Here is a 19,557-nt window from a genome sequence, read left to right as displayed (position 1 = left end):
TACCCTTCAGCCCCCTTACATGCCTCTTCCCACAGCAATCACCACATTAGAGTGTACTAAAGGGTATTCTATATTAAAGAGAAAACAACTCTCTGTATAGCCCATCCTTCAGTGAAGCACACTGATGTAAGTCTAAATAAAAACTATTTAAATTATTTCATTTTGCACATTACTTAAACATTTTTCCTCTGAATTTCTTCCTAAATATATCACACAGGTAGTTTTAAGCTAAAATAAACAAAAAAGGTTATACATTTATAAAAGGATGTTAGATATAAAGAAACTCATATAAAGATGATAGTGCAAACTGTCAGCTATTTCTATACTCATTTATAATGATTAAATGTTACTCATCTTATTGGCTCCAATTATTTATTGAGCAATAGTAGTTTCTGAGGTATCAATTTTCAGCTATAAAGTGGTAATTAAGAACATGGGCTCTGGATCCAGACTACCTGGGTTGGAATCTTAACTCAGCTACTAGCTGAGTAACTTAGATTATGTATTATCACTTATTGTCTCCCTCAGTTTTCCTCATCTGTAAAATAAACACTGCACTGATCATACATGGAAGAAACAGGCGGCACATCAAACTGAGTTAAGTTTGATAATGCAACTGTTTACGAAGGTACGCAGTGTAAAATGAAAATCCAGGTGAACAACAACAGAGGCTTCATTATCACATGTAGGCCTAAAGAGGTAAGGGGAGAAATTCATGCCTAAACCTAGAGACAGAGAGGACTCAGTAGAAAGGGTTGTCTATCCCACACGAGATGAGATATTAAGGAATACAGCCACTCTGGGGTGACCTTGTAGGCAGGGAGTGAGCAGAATAAACATGCCCCACCCCCTTTTCCTCTTATCTTTTGCCAGGGCTCTCAAAACACCCAAACCACCATAAGCAAAAGGTCAAGGGAGTCCAAGATATAATCGACAGCCCAAGGTAGTAGAGAAAAACATGTAGAATGGGTCTACAGTGAAAAACGAAGACAGCCAGGCCAAGTGTTTATCTCATGTATGTTTGAAATTAGGAATAAATAATACTTTTAAAGTGCTTAAAATTGTACTTGACAAATTTAACTATTTAACTATTATTTATTCTCACTTTGGTTTTATCTTTTGTTTCTTTATCACTATGTAAAGAAAAGGAAAAAACTGACCAGAGAAATTCTCAAAGATATTATTTTTAAAACAAATTCTTCAAAAAGCCACTGAGATCCAATGCTGTCAAAGCCACAAACATAACATTTTGGCTTTGTAGGTAAGCCACAGCAAAGCTGAATATTCAGCAAACCTATCAGTGATTATTAGAAATACAAATTCTAACAATTTTGGAGGAAAACCTAGTAGTATCAATACTAATAAGCATTATATTAATTAATATACAAATATGAATTGTATCTCATAAAACATAAGATCCCTGATCCTTTAGGTATCAGGGCTTATATATAGGATGGGAAACATAAATCCAATAATTACAATACTGAAATGAAAGCATTGGGTATGTAGAAAGCTATATAGGATTATGTTAGAACCTAGTAATGACTATACTTGTAGGTTTGAAAAGAAAAACACAACTGCCCTGGTGGATGTGGCTCAGTGAACTAAGTGCCAGGGAAGCCACAAGTCACCCATTCAATTCCAGGTCAGTGCACATGCCTGGGTTGCAGGCCAGGTCCCCAGTTGTGGGTGTGCAAGAGGCAATCGATTGATGTTTCTCTCCTCTCTTTCTTCCTCCCTTTTCCTCTCTCTGAAAATAATAAAATCTTAAAAAATAAAAAAAGACTAAAATTTACACTATTATTGTTCAAAAGAATTATTTCTCACTACTACCTACAATCAGGTAGCAGATGATGGCTACCATCAGGTAAAGGGAACTTCAAGGACTCTTACATTTCGCCCCCTTTTCCCGGCACCACCTTAGGGAGAAAGAATTTATTTAGGATTGGTTATATTAGAGGATCCTTTCTGAACCACTTCTGATAGCAGGTTAAACGGTCATTCATACGGCTTTATTATTCCCTCCCTCCCTTTCACCATCATGTCAAAAGTGAGAAAAAGAGCTTTTACAAGCAGGCGGAGACCTGGCCCTGTTACTCCCTTGAGCTTCAGCCTTCTCTTCTCTTTGATCTTATGCTTTCAATAAATCCAGTTGGTAGGCAAGTTTTGGGTAAAGTTGAGGGACAGAAAAGGGTCCCACAGCCTCCTAGTTAGGCAAGATGCTGCAGTCAAGGCTTTTCTCAATTCTGCTTTAGGGTTTAAAACACAAGCCCAATTAACCTAAGGCTACACCACACTCCTCTGTCACTGACCCTTGTAAATACATCTCTTTTTAAGCCCCATGGGAAAATGCCATGCCCATGTTGAACAAGGTATTCTTGCATCATTTAGCCCAGCAATACCTATCATTATAATCTGACTTTCATTCTCATCAGTGATGACAGTTAAGTGTGATATGTATATTCTTTTTCATGTGACTACATTCTAAAGTATAGTGTGGTCATATTTATGCAAATAAGAGATCCAGCTAATAAACACTTGAAAAAGACACCACTTCCTCCCTCCCTCCCCCTCTGTCTCTCTCATACACACACACACACATATCTCTGGGCAAGAAGAAAATAGTTCTCAATAATATTATGTACTTTAATCCACAAAAAAAGTAAAACTAATTTAATACTAGAGCTTTGAAATGAATAACACCTAATAATCCATGGGTGAGTTAAAATTGATAATCTATGTTTTATTACTAGTAAGCTATTTAGTATCCTAAACTTTCAGTGCAAATTGGGGCAACAAGAAAAATGATATCTCCTAAAGTCAATAGAGCAACACAGAGAATCTCTCACAGGAACCCAGCCATTTCATGGAGGCAGAGACTTTTACATATAAACATAATCCTTACATCATTATGAAAATGGGAAATGAGTAGTATTAATTTACATAGCAAAGGCGCAACAATATATTCCTTTTGGAGAGATTTTATTCAAAATTATTAAATAGCCCTGGCTGGCGTAGCTCAGTGGATTGAGCGTGGGCTGCGAACCAGGCATCACAGGTTCGATTCCCAGTCAGGGCACATGCCTAGGTTGCAAGTCATGGCCCCCAGCAACCACACATTGATGTTTCTCTCTCTCTCTTTCTCTCTCCCTCCCTCCCTTCCCTCTCTAAAAATAAATAAAATCTAAAAAAGAAAAGACCTTACAAATGATATGTTAAAAAAATTATTAAATAAAGTTTGGTCCCTTAAAACTCATTTGTAAAGTTACTTATATAAAACATTGGTTCCTTAAAAATGCTAAATTAACCCATTATTAATTACTTTGGATTAATACTTGGAAGAATGATTAAAATGATAATGAATTATTTTTTAGAAGGTAGTGTGTCAAAAATGAACTCAAGAGTTCTAAGTATTAAATAAATATTCACAGGAACTGAAATAAAAATCAAATTGCACACGAACTTCCTATCATGATACTCTCATGTTTGTTAGATAAAACTTCTTCCTTAATTAAATTATTACATGGCATTTATAAGACTGAATTGGTAAATATCCTTGGACCAGTATCACTAATAGTAAATTAATCCAAGCTGTCTGATTTAATAAAAATGTTTTACAAATTTAAGTAACAACAAAAGGTAGTATTTTGTTCTAACAATAGTCAAAGTAGGATTAAAAAACATGATGATATATACATGTACACTAAAATTGCTTCACAGTTATCTTGAGAGAGTAGGGACACTTACTGTGGTCTTATCAAATTCAGCCTCAGAAGATGTTGGTGACAGGGGACTTATGGGGCTTAGGGATGGAGAGCTCTCGACACTGGAGACATACTCAGGATCAGGAACATATAAAACCTGGAAGAAAACATTCACACAAACAGAATGTTAATAATTGGATGGTGTTTTATTGGCAAGAACCATTAAAACCTTCAGTAATAAACAGAAAAAATAAAAATCTTCAGATTAAAAAATATTTATTACTATAATAATTCTAATAAAATAAGAAAATATATATTTAAATTAATTAGCCAAAACTTGATAATACATACTATCAAGGATAGGATGAGGAAACAATAATTGTTTTATACTATGGGAGTTCCTCTTAAAAGACAGCAAATTTTGCAACAGCTAGCAAAATTTAAAATGCATATATTATTACATCAATTTTAGATATTTACTATAAAAATATCTGTATATAAGGAAAAAGGGATATGTTCCCTATAGCAATGTTTACAATAGCAAAAGAGCACAAACAATTAACAGCTTCTAATGCCTAATTAAACTAAATATATAAATACAGTGCAATACTCCACACATGAGAAACTCTGAGATCATGCTATGCTTAAACAAAACTTTTTCCAAAGTCAAAGTTAAATTAAAAAAAGAAAGGCTAGAATATTTCTGGAAGGGGATACAAATTAGTAACTGTGATTGCTTCTGGAAAAAGAAACTAGAAGTCTGAGATAGGATAACTTAATCTTTAAAAATGTTTGAATTTTTTATCATGTATTACTTTGGATATTTTAAGAAGCTCTTTAAAACTAAATTTAAAAGACAATTTACAATAATTTTCAATATGTATTAAGAAAATTCATTTGGATATAAGCGACAGTTAATTTTCTCTTTCAGAGCAGATCTGATTTGTTCAAAGCACGCATAAAATTACTCTTTAAAAAATTATTACTCTTAAATTTTCTCTATTATTAGCTATGCTGCAATGAATATTCTCTGTATTGTTACTTAATGCTTCTAAACACCAATGCATTAAAAAAGATACCTGTCCAGTAACAACTGCTCGGGAGAATAACTTATTTAATTGAACAAGTTCATTTGGTGTTGTATCAAATTTCAGAGATATACTATTCAACGAATCCCTTGATTCAACCTGTTTAAAAGAAAACATAAATTATTCTAATTTGTTAAAATAGAAAAAGTCAACTAAGAGATTTACTGATTAATATATTTATGGACCAATCTTACATTTGATTAACAAGTGGTATTTTTATCTTTGGAGATAGGATAACTTGAGAAATTCTATGTTTTGTTAGCAAATGATTTCCAGTTATTATGATAGAGTATATGCTTTATCATAATAAATCACAATTACATGTGAGCCTCTACTTCAAGCAATATCAAAATACAAAATATAATTTATAAAACACAAACAAGTGATTTTTATTTTACAAAGACTTTAAAACAGTATACTATTTCTTTAAGTAGTTTTTAAAACATATAACTTCTAGAAATATCCTATTTTATTTTAGCAAAGTATGCCCGTTTTACAGACTCATAGATAAAGAACAAACTGACAGCTGTCAGATGGGAGGCCCCATTGCAGGGCTAGGTGGAAAGGTAAAGGGATTAAGAGGGAAAAAAGAAAAACCTCATAGACACAGACAACTGTATGATGATTACCAAAGGGAAGGGGGTGTAGCAGGAGGTAAAAGAGGGCACAGGGGGAATAAATGGTGAGGGAAAGAGACTTGACATGGAGTGGTGACCACATAATACAATACACAGATGGTGCATCATAGAATTATATACCTGAAACCTATATAATTTTATTAACTAGTGTCACCCCAATAAATTCAATTTAAAAAGTATGCCTGTTTTAAACTTAAATTGCTATTTCAAGTGATCTTATGTATAGATCCTGCCATTTAAATGTATAAATTAGAAAACATATTTGAGCCCTGACCAGTGTGGCTCAGTTGTTGGGTGTCATTCTATAAAGCAAAAGGTTGCCTATTTGATTCCTGGTCAGGGCACAGGCCTGGTTGCGGTGCACAGGAGAGGCAAACCAATTGATGTTTCTCTCCCTCTCTCTAAAAGTAAATGAAATCTTAAAAAAAAAAAAAAGAAAATATATTTGAACCAAAGTTGAGCAATCTCTTTCTGAATCATTAGTATATTTTAATGATCATATTATATAAATTTTAAGTCATGGGATTTTGCCAATTAACCTGAAAGAAAAAGTCATTTTATCAGTCAACATATTCCTTTGGAATCCTCTACACCAGGGGTGTCAAACTCATTTTCACTGGGGGCCACATCAGCCTCATGGTTGCCTTCAAAGGGCTGAAATAATCTCAGGACTGTATACATGTAACTACTCCTTAACTTTAAGGAGTTGAAATTACATTTGGCCCTTGAAGGCAACTGTGAGGCTGATGTGACCCCAGGGAAAATGAGTTTGACACCCCTGCTCTACACCTAAAGCATTATCAGGGCTTTGTGGAGGACAAATTTAAGTGCAACTAAGTGGCTTTAGTTCACAAGAGATTTACAATCTGATTGGAAAATAAGACAAAAAAGGTCCTATAAATGAAACAATAAGTGTACCAGAAGTTCTGAGTATAAATAGAGCACCATATTTGCTCCATATTGTTCAGGGAAGACTTCACAGAAAAGATTTAAAGCAAGATCTGGAAGAAGGAATAGGAATTTGAGAGAAGAGAGGAGGAAAAACATTCAAAGTAAAGAGTTCAGAAATGACACATCTGAAGACAGAAAAGGGTAAAACATATTTGTGGAATACTGTCTCTTCCTCCTAAACCATCCAGAGTATACTCATGGATTTAAGATTTTAGGAAGGTAAGTGGCTAGTTAAATCTCAAAAAAAAAAAAATGAGATTAAACAGGCATTTAGAATTGTACTATAGAAGACTTTGAAAGTCAGGAATAGTAGTTATGTATATAGGTATAAAAAAGAATAACTAAATATATTTTTAATGGTGTTATAAAACCAAAGTTATGCCAAATATATAAGATAATAATCTAGTTCTGCTTCCTTCCTCTGTGCAAACCTTGTCTGTGCAGAGTTATGTATTACTTTATTGAGATAGTATATGTAAAAGCTCTCTGTAAACAAATTTTATTTTGCAGTAACGTCTAAGTTTACAAAGTACTTTTATTGATTATTACAGATTTTGATCTAACAATGATTCCATTAAATGAGGTGATAAAAATAATAAAAAACCAGGAATAATCATAAAACAAGAAAGTTACATGGCTCAAGTGGCAACTTAGAGTAGTGGAAACAGGTCTAGGATTAATGAGACCAAAGAATGAATGCTGAAAAACCAACATAATGCAACTATAGTACACCAGGTTTAAGGTAATAAAAATGTAAAGAGATTAAGGTATGAGATGTTCACAAAAGACTCAACAGAAGACAATTATTCAGTGAGGTTGTGATGATGGTGATAGCAGGTCAGGGGAGCAAATGTTAATGAGTAACAGATGTTGAAACTCCAAACGCCAAAATGAATGACTGACAGACTAAAGGGAAATGGAAATTTAAAAAACTGAGAGTTGGGCAAGGATGGAGAAGGAATTAGTAAGTGGTCTGCTATCAATAGTTAAGTATGAAATGGTAGTAGGGGACACACGCATCTAGAAAGGCATAATACAAAAAGTTTGCGTCTCACCCCACACAGTTTATGTAATAAAGTTCTTAAGCTCCCAAGTAATCGAATGTGAATGGAAAAGTGAAAAGAAACAAGAGACCACTCATATTTGGAATCAAGAAGAGTGGAACACCCAGCAAAGGAGATGAAGATACAGTCAAAATGGCAACAAGGATAACACAGAAATGAAGCATAATGATAGTGAAATGTAGGACAATTAGTTTCAAGAATAAATACAGAAAACGAGGAGAGGACATAATTAAAGAAATAACGGTTGAAAATTTTCCATAATTTATGAATAACATGATTCATTCATTAGACTAAACAAACACAAAAAGTAAAATAAATAAAAATTTGCCTGAACCTAGATTTCTTACAGTGGCATTGCAAAACTGTGAAGATGAGGAAACTTCAAAAACAATGAAAAAACAGAGAAAGAAAGACTGCAGAAATGAACAAAAATAAAAAGGCAACAGAGGGACATAAGACAATGGACTACTCACTATATCCAAACTCCTGACAGAAAATAAATGTCAACCTAATAATCTATAGACAGCTCGACTACCAGGAATGATGCTTCAATAGAGACTTTTCAGGTGCTGGTGGAGTGGCCCAGTTGGCTACAGTGTCCTCTGAATAAGTCAGGGTTTTAAGTTCAATCCCTGGTCAGGGCACATACAAGCATCTACCAATGAATGCATAAATAAGTAAAGCAACAAATTAATGTCTCTGTCTGTCTCTCCGTCTGTCTCAGATTACAAGGAAACAAACCCCCCACCCCCAAAAAACAAACAAACAAACAAAACCCCTTTTCAAACACTGCCTGATTACCCAATCACAGATCCTTATTGAAATAACTATTTAAGGACCTTGAGAAAAAGGAACGAAAAACAGAAAGAACAATGAACAGGAAGCAAAAACAACAAAATCCACTGGGTTTGATAATTAGACAATCATTAGTGACCTTGGAAAAGGCTCCTTCAGTAGAAGGTACTGAGATATTGAAATAAATAAGAAGAAAATGATAATGTATACTATTTTCAAGGTCTAATTTTGACTCCTACTGAAACTGATTTTATAATTAAAAACAGTATGTGTTTGTGCATATATGTATACATATGTATGATTTTAACCTTAAAGTTATCTAAAGTATAAAGTATAAAGTAAAATAATTTATTCTATATTTAGGTAGCCTGGAAACATCTTATAATTAGATCATAAATATTTTAAAATACACACACTTTGAAAATACATTGTGATATTAAGATACATAGTTTTATTTTAAAAGAAATATAAGGTTATATATTTTCCTAAATATAAAAATCATGTTATATTAATATTTTATATAAATATGTTTATGAAGATTTAAAAATCATAATAAGAATAGAATATAAGAGTAATACCTTAATTTCAGAATTACATTTGTTTCTTTCTTTTAAGGTTTGGCATGGGAAATACAGGGTTAAAAAATGAAAAAAAAAAAAAGGCTAAACAAAGGCCTGCTAAAAGATGTTTCATAATGTCTCTGGTGAATACTTACTTGATTATATTCCAAAGGTCTATTATATCATTAAGAAAATAATAATTGCAAATTTCAATTAAACTTCCCCCTAAAATAATGGTTTTTAATTTGAATTTTGCTACAGATAACACAAGTTTTACAGAATTACCAAAACAGTGAATGGTAAACTTCTAGATTCAAAACCAACCAAACTTTCACAATTCTGTATAGTCATATGGTTACACATGGAGGTAACACCTTATGCTTCATTCCTATAATCTCAAGCGTTAATAACACTCATGAATACATCAAATTACATCACCCAATATTTTACTGTTTGAACTTATTGCATCAATTTCTCAACAATAAAGAGGAAGGTAGAAGCACACTCAATTTAAGTTTATAATATGCTTTAAGAAGATATTTTTTTTAGATAGTAAACGTAATTCTACCCTAAATTATCTGGTTTTTAACCTTTTAAAAATACTTAACATGTCAAATTGTGAATTACACAATATATGAAAATAAAGTATAACTCAAGATTTTGATAATTGGTTCAACTTTAAGGATTCATAGAAAACAGTTAAGATTCAAACATTGGACGGTTTTACTATGACACAAATGCATAGATTGTTTTAAATTGTTATTTTCTTAATACATTATATTACCATATTGGAAAAACACAAAATTACACAAAATTAAGCTTAGTTACAATAAATGCTTTATAACATATTGACATTATCTAAATAAACAAGATTTACATTCAATCAAATAAACAGCACAGCAAACACTGAAGTCAATTCTTACTTCACTTTTCCATAGTAACCAGAAACCTGAAAAGCTGCCTGCAGGGAGATCTGAGGGTCATTTCTGAAGATAGAAAGAAGTTCCACTTTCAGAGCTAAAAGAAACTTAGCTATAAATTAGTATAAATAATCTAATGTGAGAGGTCATTCTGGAAGATTAATATCAACTTATCTTTTAAGTATTGTATCTGCCATTTTCATTATCATTAGCACTGCAGAGAATAAAATGAAGATCACATTTTTTAAAAAATTAACACTTTCTTAAAAGCCTAATCTAATGAAAATTATTGTAGCATAGGAACTTTGACTCCAATAAAGTAACATCAATATTAAATTGATTTTTGAAATATCTTTGTATCACTTAATTTCTCTTCAAATAAAAAATCCTGAAATACAACAAAAAAAATTAAGTGTTATTATTAATAAAACAGCTGTCAAAGTGAGGTACAGATTTCTAAATAATGCAATTAACAGCCCTGGCTGGGTCGTTCAGTTGGTGGGAGCATCGTCCTGATACACCAAGGTTGTAGGCTTGATCCTCGGTCGGCATACATACTAGAGTCAACCAATGAATGAATAAATAAGTGGAACAAAAAAAATCAATGTTTATCTCTCCCTTCTTCCCTCTTTCCTCTCTTCTTCCTCAAATAAATAAATTTCTGTTTTAAAAAAGGCAATTAACAACCCTTGTCTCATTTATAGTATAAAGAAAGAATATTTTAAGTAAGACTTAAAAAGACTGCAAAGATAAATCAGCTTTTTCAACAGCAAATAACTTACAGTATACTCAATAGTCCCTTTAGGTTTCTGAAAAGACATTCGTCTCCCATCTTTCTTGTCTAGGGTCTTCTTTTGGCCAGTGTCTAGAAAAAAAATAAGAGGCAAATTCTTATTATATTTATGCCCCTTTCAGAGTAATATTAAAGACTGCTAAATAAAGCTCACTGGGCTGATATCTATGAGATTCATTAGTAATACAGCTTGTTTCCTGGGATTCTCTGCTCTAAAATACAACCAACTGTCAAAAAAAGGGAATGTACTTCCTCCCTGCTTGGGCTAAGGACAGACCAGTATGAAATGCTAATAGTTGGAAGTAAATTCAAAACATAAGTGACTGTCAACAGCAAGGGAGTTATAAAAAACTAAATTATGAATAATTTCTTTTAACACATCTAACCTGATTAGTTGAAGATACATATACTTATTATTAACCAAAACCACGTCGAAAAAAATATAACATTAGTCCTCGCAGGAGAAAATAGTTCTACTTCTACAATCCAATGAATCTAGAAATATTTAATTGTTTTCCCTTTGCTTCAACCTTAAGTAACATTTTGACCACTCTAGAGTTTTTATGTACCTAACTAGCTCAGTTGGGCAAATAGTTCTAATGAAGCATTAATAATAAAATAATACTAATAACCAAGCCTAAATCCCAAAACAGTCAGCTCTGCAATACTTAAAAACAATCCTAATATGTTCCTGATCAGCAAGGCTAACCCAAGTCTCTGTTATTAATCACACAGCATCTTCACATTTTCTTCATAGCACCCCGCACCATTTAAATTTTTTTAATCTCTTCCACTAATCTGTAACCTATGTACACCATGCTTGCTTGGTTCCACAGTGCTCCGTTGGTGTCTAACAAATGGCCTGCCACATGGCAAGCATCCAATTTAAATGAACTAATATTCTGAAGCAACAACTTGAATTGTACCTACAACTACCTTATAACTTGTCATTAATTTTTCATAAAAAAGTGGAGAAAGAATTATGGCTCATCCACTGAACTCTAGGAGGATATACTAATCTCCATCCATCCCAGGGGATTCCAGTGGGCAGCCAGTGCTGAGAACCAATGCTCTACAACAATATTGGCTAATGATGTGCTTCTGCAATAACAGAAATGCTTTATCTACATTGTCTAATAGGTAGCCACCAGCCTTGTGGTTTCTGAGTACTTGAAATTAACTAGTGAAAATGAAAACTGACTTTTTAACTTTCACCTAAATTAATTTAAGCTAAAATATCCACATGTGCCTAGTTGTTACCATATTGGACAATGCAGACATAAAATCTAGAATATGGATTCTTCAATTCATTTCCTTACTAGTCACATTTCAAGTGCTCAATAACCACATTTGCCTAGTGACCACCACACTGACAATAAAAACAGAGAACATTTCCATCATCACAGCAAGTTCTACTGAGCGGCGCTGCTCTGGAAAATCTGAAGTCTAGAGTTTTGAATACATGATCTAAACTCTACAGTTTATAATCTAGCACCTACTCCCCAGTTAAGACACACCATCAGATATAAGTGCAGCTTCAGACTGCTCTGGATTGTCGAAAACTGCTTTTAGTAATTTGCATTTTGTTGTTACACTATTGAATTATATTAAAGAACTGTAGAAAATTAGCTTTTTGAAGTTAATATCTACATTGGCTATGAAGATGACGAGAATACTCTTGCTATATTAAGGGTCTCGTGAAGTTTTTTCTCTTTATTTTCACCAACAGAAATAGTTGTTTCTCCTGCCCGCCTAAGCAGCAGGGTTATCTTTATCTTAGCCATACTGTGACTCATGTCTGATCACATTTTCCTTTTTCACTGATTACTAAAAACAAAGGAAAATTTTTGGCCTTCCTTTAAGACATGAATGTGACCTTAAAACAAACCACCTTTTTGTACTGACATCATTCATTCACCAAAATGTATCAGGTCATCAGCTAAGTTTGCTCATAGCCATGAAGGGAGCCTTTATACGCAGAAAAAAACCATTTGCAGTTACTTTACTTTTAAACAAATGTTTGCTTTATTGAAGTACAAATATAAAAACCTACTTTTCCCTTAAACCTTCAACTATAAAGTGCATTCTATTTATAAATCTAGTAAATTTTAACATACTTTCTAAGATGATGTTGATAGTTGATCAATTCAAACAGAAAAACTAAATATTCTTATATAATCCTATTTATAAATGGGTAATTAAATTCTCTCAGATATACTAAATTGCATTTATAAGTTTACTATATCAACACTTTAATTACCTCTAACAAACCTTTCTAAGAACTCTAGTAAATACAATAGTATTAATTATAATGAATTTAAGTTCTCTTAAACATTCCAAGTTTCTAAATTTAGATACTTGTACCTTTTAACTTAAAATCACAAATCAAAAAACAACTAACACAAGTATTCATTTTATATTAGATTCACAGTACTAATTTGTATGTGCTCTTAGAGATCTAATTCTCCAAAATATAACAAATATTTTAAAACCAACCTTATTACAAAAATAATGCTAGTGAGCATTTGAAAATTTTCATCATTTCTATGTTTACTTCTAACCTTACCATGGATATAAGACTTACCCACTACAGAAAGTAAAGGTGTGGTCCCAAGACCAGTAGCATCAGTGCTACTTGGAAAATTGTTAGAAGTACAAATTATGGGGCCCAAAGCAGAAGCACTGAATCAGAAACTCTGGGAGAGGGGTCTAACATTTTTGTTTTAACCAGATTTCTGCAGTAACAGAAATGCTTTCTATCTACACTAATATGGTAGCCACCAGCTTTGTGGTTTTTGAATACTTAAAATGTAACTAGTAAAACTGAAAACTGACTTTTTAAATTTCACTTTAATACCACCGACAAAAAAAGTTTTTTTTGGTATTAGAGAAGGCACTGAAGAACATCACCTAAGAGATTTTGAACAGTATGAGAAAATTGAAGTGATTGAAATCATGACTGGCCAAGGGAGTGGCAAAAAGAGAGGCTTAGCTTTTGTAACCTTTAATGATCATGGCTCTGCAGACAAGACTGGCATTCAGAAATGCCATACTGTGAATGGCTGGGACTGTGAAGTATGGAAAGCCCTTTCTCCCATCCAAGTACTAACCAGGCCCGACCCTGCTTAGCTTTCCAGATCAGACGAGATCGGGCACGTTCAGGGTGGCATGGCAGTAGACAGAAAGCCCTTTCTAAGTAAGAGATGACTAGTGGTTCTAGAAACTTCAGAGTGGTTGTGGAGGTAGTTTTGGTGGGCATGACAAACTTGGTCATGAAGGAAACTTCAGTGGTCAAGGTGACTGCCTTGGTGATGGTGGATATGGTGGCAGTGGGGATGCTATAATGAATTTGGTAGTGATGGAAAGAGTTTTGGAGGTGATGGAAGCTACAATGATCAGGGCAATTACAGCAATCAATCTTCAAATGCTGCACCCATGAAAGGAGGAAAGTGTGGAGGCAGAAACGCTGGCCCCTATGGTGGAGGTCGATACTTTGCCACACCAGGAAACCAAGATGGCTATGACGCTTCCAGCAGCAGCAGCAGCAGTAGCTAAGGCAGCAGCAGCTAAGGCAGTGGAAGGTTTTGATTGCTGTCAGGAAACAAAGCTTAGCAGGAAAGGAGAGCCAGAGAAGTGACAGGGATGGACGCTACAGGAACAGATTTGTGGACTCAGCCAGGCCAAGCACAGTGGAGACAGTCTAGCTGCTATGAAGAAGACGTGTTTTAGACAATAGTCATGTGAATGGGAAAAACCTCAAGGACTGTATTAGTGACTAATTAATTGTATAACAGGTTATGTTAGTTTCTGTTCTATGGAAAGAGTAAACACATTCTAACAGAGGGTTTTAATGTAATTTTTTTGCACCGATGCCATTGACAGCTAAATGTAATAACAGTCTGATCATGATGCTGAATAATACATATATATTTTAAAAACATGTAAAGTTAGCCTACTCTGAAACCACCTTGGTAAATTACCCCAACAGTGTAAAGTTAGAACAATTCCTTCCAGGTGCCAGGCTCCATATGAAATTTATTTACAACCTGCTTGGGCACAGAAGCCATTGACTTCAGAAACCTTGGTGTAGTTGAATCAACAGTTCCTGTGCTGTAACCTGGATGGAATTCACTGTTTAGAGGGTCAACCAAGCCAAGCTGTGGAGTTTATTTGGTTATTAGTGATTGCTGGCATACCCTATGCAATATATTGTATCTACATTGAATTATGGTACCAGATAAACTTATGAAGCCTGTGTATCATCATTATTGTGTGTAATCAATAAATGATTTAACATCCTCTTGAAAAAAAGAACACAGGAAATACAAGAGACTTCACAGGTATCCTGTGAGGTAAGCAACAATTCCAAAATAGGCAAATCTACCTCATGCTTAAGAACTACTGGACCAAGGCAACAATATTATGCAAATTTAGCTGGAGTTGCCATCAGAGCAGATTGAGGTTGTGTAAGATGTTCTTCTCCCTCCCCACCCCTCACTTTAAGAAGTGAGCCAAAGAGTGTAGGCATCTAGAGTTATCATCTTCCGATGCTGACCAACACTGAATTGTTTTTTAAGTCAGTCCTGCGTCGTTTAATGGCAGGGAGATGTTCTGAGAAATGGGGTGTCAGGTGACTCCGTCATTGTTGAACATCACAAAGTGCACCTGGAAGGCAGGGCCTACCACACACGTAGGTTCTATGTGGTTCAGCCTATTGCTCCCGGGTTACAAACCTGTATAGCGTGTCACTGTACTGAATACTGCAGGCAGCTATAACAAAATAGTAAGTGCAATATTTGTGTATATAAAGATATCTAAACGGATTAAATCAAGCACAAGAGAAAGTGATGCAATCAAGACATGCAGTAAACGCAAGATATATCTGAGGCTGCTACCAGAGTAACACGGCACTGTTTTACAACAAATTTTTTATTTTTTAAAAGTAGAAAGATTACACTTAACAATAAAAGTACAACATAGTAAATATATAAACCAGTAGCATAGTCGTTTATTATCATCTGGCATACTGTACAAAATTATATATACTATACTTATGTACAACTGGCAGGACATGTTTGCTTACACCAGCATCACTACAAACGTGTGAGCAGTGTGTTGTGTTCTGATGTTAAGAAGGCTACGCCATCATTGGGCAATAGCAATTTTTCAGCTCAATTATTATTTATGGGACCACCATCATCTGTGCTGTCTCTCACCAAAACATTGTTTTGCGGTGCTTAACTACAGTTACTATGATAATTGGTACACCAAATCCTTTAGTGCCACTGTTCTTCCCTGTGTCCAAGATAAACTTTTATCTTAACTGTCCCGGATAATGTGCATCTGTGATTTCCAGCCTAAAATTTATCTAACTGTTGTAACATCCACTGGATTTTGCATTTTCAGCTCAGTCATCATCCTTCTAACTCTAAAGAAATTTCAATGACAATCCATCTTCTTCTTTACCTAATGTGTTTTGACTTTAACATCATACATAAAATAATTTTGCATTCATTCTTTTCATATTTTCCTTCTGTCTCACAAAGCCATAACTCTTACAAATACAAACACAATACTAAATAGATTCTACATCCCTTTTTTCTTGCCTGGCTCAGTTTCTTCATGAGGAAATTGAGGTAAGAACAGTACCTATCCTAAAGAGTTGTTGTTAGGATTAAATAAAAATATTTGCTAGTGCCTGCTCCATGGAAAGTGTTGTTAGCAGTTATTGTTCTTGTTGCCATTTCCCCCCAGAGATACTGTTTTAATTACTAAAAGTAAATATAAAGAAAATTTAAATAGGATTGAGATGTGTTTAAAGTATACTGTCATCAAGTGAGAAAATAGCATTGACATACGTAACAGGGCAGTTTATGATAAAAACTATAGTAAATTAAGGTGAGACTGAACTTGTTAAATCTATTTTTTTTTATTATCAGAGGGCCTAGTGAAGTGAATAACTTTAAAGGCTATAATAATGTAAATTTTTGGTCATGTCTCCAAATAAGAGCTATACTCAAGGTCCGAAGAATTTTTTTGAATCAAATAATTTACTCTAAGTAGGAGCAAGAATTGTATCACAAGACTTTTTTTTAAAAAAAATCCTCACCTGAGGATATTCTTGATTTGAAAGAGAGAAACATCAATTCAGTTGACTCTCATACATGCCCCAACTGGGGACAAAACCCGCAAGCTTTTGGTGTACAGGACAACACTCCAACCACCTTAAGCACTGAGCAAGGGCTCATAAGACTTTTTCTTCGTAATTGTTATTAACTAGAGCAATGGTGTGATAAGCTGCTTAATGTGTCTAAGTCCCAATTATGTTTTTCTTGAGGGGACTATGTAATGTTGGAATCAGCAAACACTAAAAGCTGGTAAGAGCAAAAGCAGCCACCTTGGAGAAGAATAAAAAGGCACAAGTAACACCACTAACAGTTCAGTATGTGGTTTGTTTATCGAAAGAGTAAAAGCAGAAACATTTGACCCAAGTTTTATCTGGTCCCTCCTTATAACATGTCAGTGGTACAACTACTTTATCAACATCATCACTAAATATGAAATAATGAGAAACAAGATCAGTAACAACAAACAGCATGCTGGAGGGCAACCAACGTGCAAGTGCGGTCAAGAAACCAAGTGCGGTGAAGTGTGTACAAGAAATAGTGCTACCACACACAGGACATTTTAAAGAACTGTAGGGAAGGTGGCAGACAACTGGAAACTTCAGCAGCTGTTATAAAAGTCTCAAATTAGGGGAGTCACAAGCAGAAGAAATCCCTCCAACTGACAGATACTCATTCTGAAGGACACTTAGGAAGATATACTTATTCTAAGAATGGCAGGGGATGATCAAATTATGGCAGTTGGGCACTTAATTCTTACATTGCCTTCAGAACTCTGTAGGCATAATTTCAGAGACCTACATTTTTAACCCCAACTGCTATTTCCTAGCTTTACTACCCATCATTTTCACTAGTTCTGTTTCAAAAGAAAAAAGACCTCTAGAATTGAGAGCCTTTGATGTCACCCAATTAAGCTCATTTACAAGCAAGAAAATACAGGCCAAAAGAGATTAGTTTGTACAAATTCTTTCAGCAAGTTAATACTAGGATATACCTGCTCACCTGATTCATGGTCATAACTGTGACATCACAGGGCCTCTCTAACTTGTTTCAGAGGTTTGGGGGCACCATAAATTTTAAAGGATGTCAAATATATGGTGACCAAAAGACTAGGCACACACAATGCAATACACAGATGTATTATAAAACTGTACATTTACATGTTTTTCATGCCACCCCAAAATATATAATAAAAAATAAAAATAATAAAGAATGTGTGATGAGTTCATAAGCAGTTTCAATAGAAGAGGAATTGGTACAGTAGTTTGAAGCTGCAACTCTGAAGGAGTGTCAGATATAGCAGTGCACTCAATACACATTTTTGAATGAGTGAATCAGATGTAAATGTTGGGCATATTTATTAAAATATCGATCATATTCCTTCCTCAAGTTATGCCACATATTTCTGAATTCTCCATCTAGCAAGGGTGTCCAACATGTGGCCTGGGGGCTGCATGCAGCTCAGAAAGGCCATGAATTCAGCCCAACACAAAATCATAAATTTACTTAAAATATTATGAGATTTTTTTTGTGATTACATGTCAAAATGTATTTAACGTGTGTGTGGCCTAAGACAACTCTTCTTCTTCCAGTATGGCACAGAGACACCAAAAAGTTGGACACCCCTGATACAGGCTGCTCAGGTATTAGTTTTTTTCAATTAGTCAACTGTTACAGATTTTTAAAAAATCTTTTTTCCAAATACTTTCAAGTTCCAGTCCTCATTCCAGGTCCCACCTTTAAAGAGGAAATTCTGCATCTGGCTAATGTCCTTCAAAGGAGAAACAAATTACTCCCCCTTTTCATATTCTAATTCCATAACTAGAAATTCTAATGACAGAATATTTTATGTAAAGTGAGGAAAATTATTAAAAGGGGTCATGCTAAAATTCAATAGTTAAGTTCCCTCAAAGCTTTAATTACACCCATACATACAAAGATCAACAAAAGATGTCCTTACTGTTTCACTGTTATAAAATGAACGGCATGATGTGGGGTTATAGATTATGTATTTTTTGTGCTTTTGTCTATTTTCTAAACTCTAATGCCCATATAGTCACTCATACTGTCAAACATGTAACAAAAATAAAACATACTTAACTACCTAGAGCAGTGATTTTCAACCAGTGTGCCCTACGCATTTTAAAAATATGCAACACCTGACACTTAGTCAGGCGCACTGACCTCTTTTCCCTTAGTCAAATTGAAAAATGACTGCAGCCAACACAAAATAGCTGATGATTTAAATGAATCAAAATTATAACTGTTTTTTGTCAGACAGGCAAAAATATATTTTTTGGTATGACGCAGAATCTTAGTAGTTTACGTATGCCAAGAGATGAAAACGGTTGAAAATTCCTGACTTTGGAGGAAGCCAACAACATTGGAGAAGTTATCATATGCTAATACTTAACAAGTGCTTTTAAAAGTTCCATGAAATATCAAATATCATACCATTATGACTGGCAGATTTTTTTTAAAGAATAGTATTATACAGAGACACTATGATGAACGAAAACTAACGTAGTAGCAGGCAATTGAGAAAAAAGTTTCTAGGTTATGCCACCTGCATTTCGTAAAACATGGAGCCTTACGAAATACAGGGCACAAAATCAACTAGGTTCCAGCTTAAGTTAAGCATTTTCTTTTCCACAGTATTAAGTGCTGAAGTGAACCTAACAGTTGTCAAATACCAAAAAGGCTGACCCAAACTCAAAATAGGCACAGCGATCTTAAGGACCTCAAAGATGAAGAAGACGGGCGTCATAATCGGGTAATATCATTCACCTCCCAGTGGGAGGGAAAAGCCAATGGATCCTACCCATGAAACACTTGGCGGGGTAAAGAAAGTCGGCTGTGGGTTAAGCAAGCAGGAAGGGCAGAGCAGGAAGAGCTCCGACGCACCCAGCCGAAAGTTTC

The 19,557-nt window shown here is 34.4% G+C and overlaps 1 protein-coding gene across 9 annotated transcripts in view; it reads right to left on the bottom strand.

The window, feature by feature from the left end:
• Positions 1-19,557, bottom strand: part of OXR1 (oxidation resistance 1) — a 374,848-nt gene that overhangs the window by 51,865 nt on the left and 303,426 nt on the right. For 7 of the 9 annotated variants that reach the window (XM_045861020.1, XM_045861019.1, XM_045861022.1 and 4 more), the window contains 3 exons: positions 10,503-10,585; positions 4,784-4,891; positions 3,748-3,861 (listed from right to left, as the gene is read on the bottom strand). In XM_045861020.1, coding sequence (XP_045716976.1) covers positions 3,748-3,861; positions 4,784-4,891; positions 10,503-10,585 — 305 coding nt within the window. The remainder of the gene's footprint in view (positions 1-3,747; positions 3,862-4,783; positions 4,892-10,502; positions 10,586-19,557) is intronic. The other 2 variants (XM_045861024.1, XM_045861027.1) reach the window with 1 other exon arrangement.

Source organism: Phyllostomus hastatus, unplaced genomic scaffold, assembly GCF_019186645.2.
Source record: "Phyllostomus hastatus isolate PE091 unplaced genomic scaffold, TTU_PhHast_1.1 phas_scaffold_21, whole genome shotgun sequence".
Lineage (NCBI taxonomy): Eukaryota > Metazoa > Chordata > Mammalia > Chiroptera > Phyllostomidae > Phyllostomus > Phyllostomus hastatus.
This window is presented reverse-complemented; position numbering and strand designations above follow the sequence as displayed.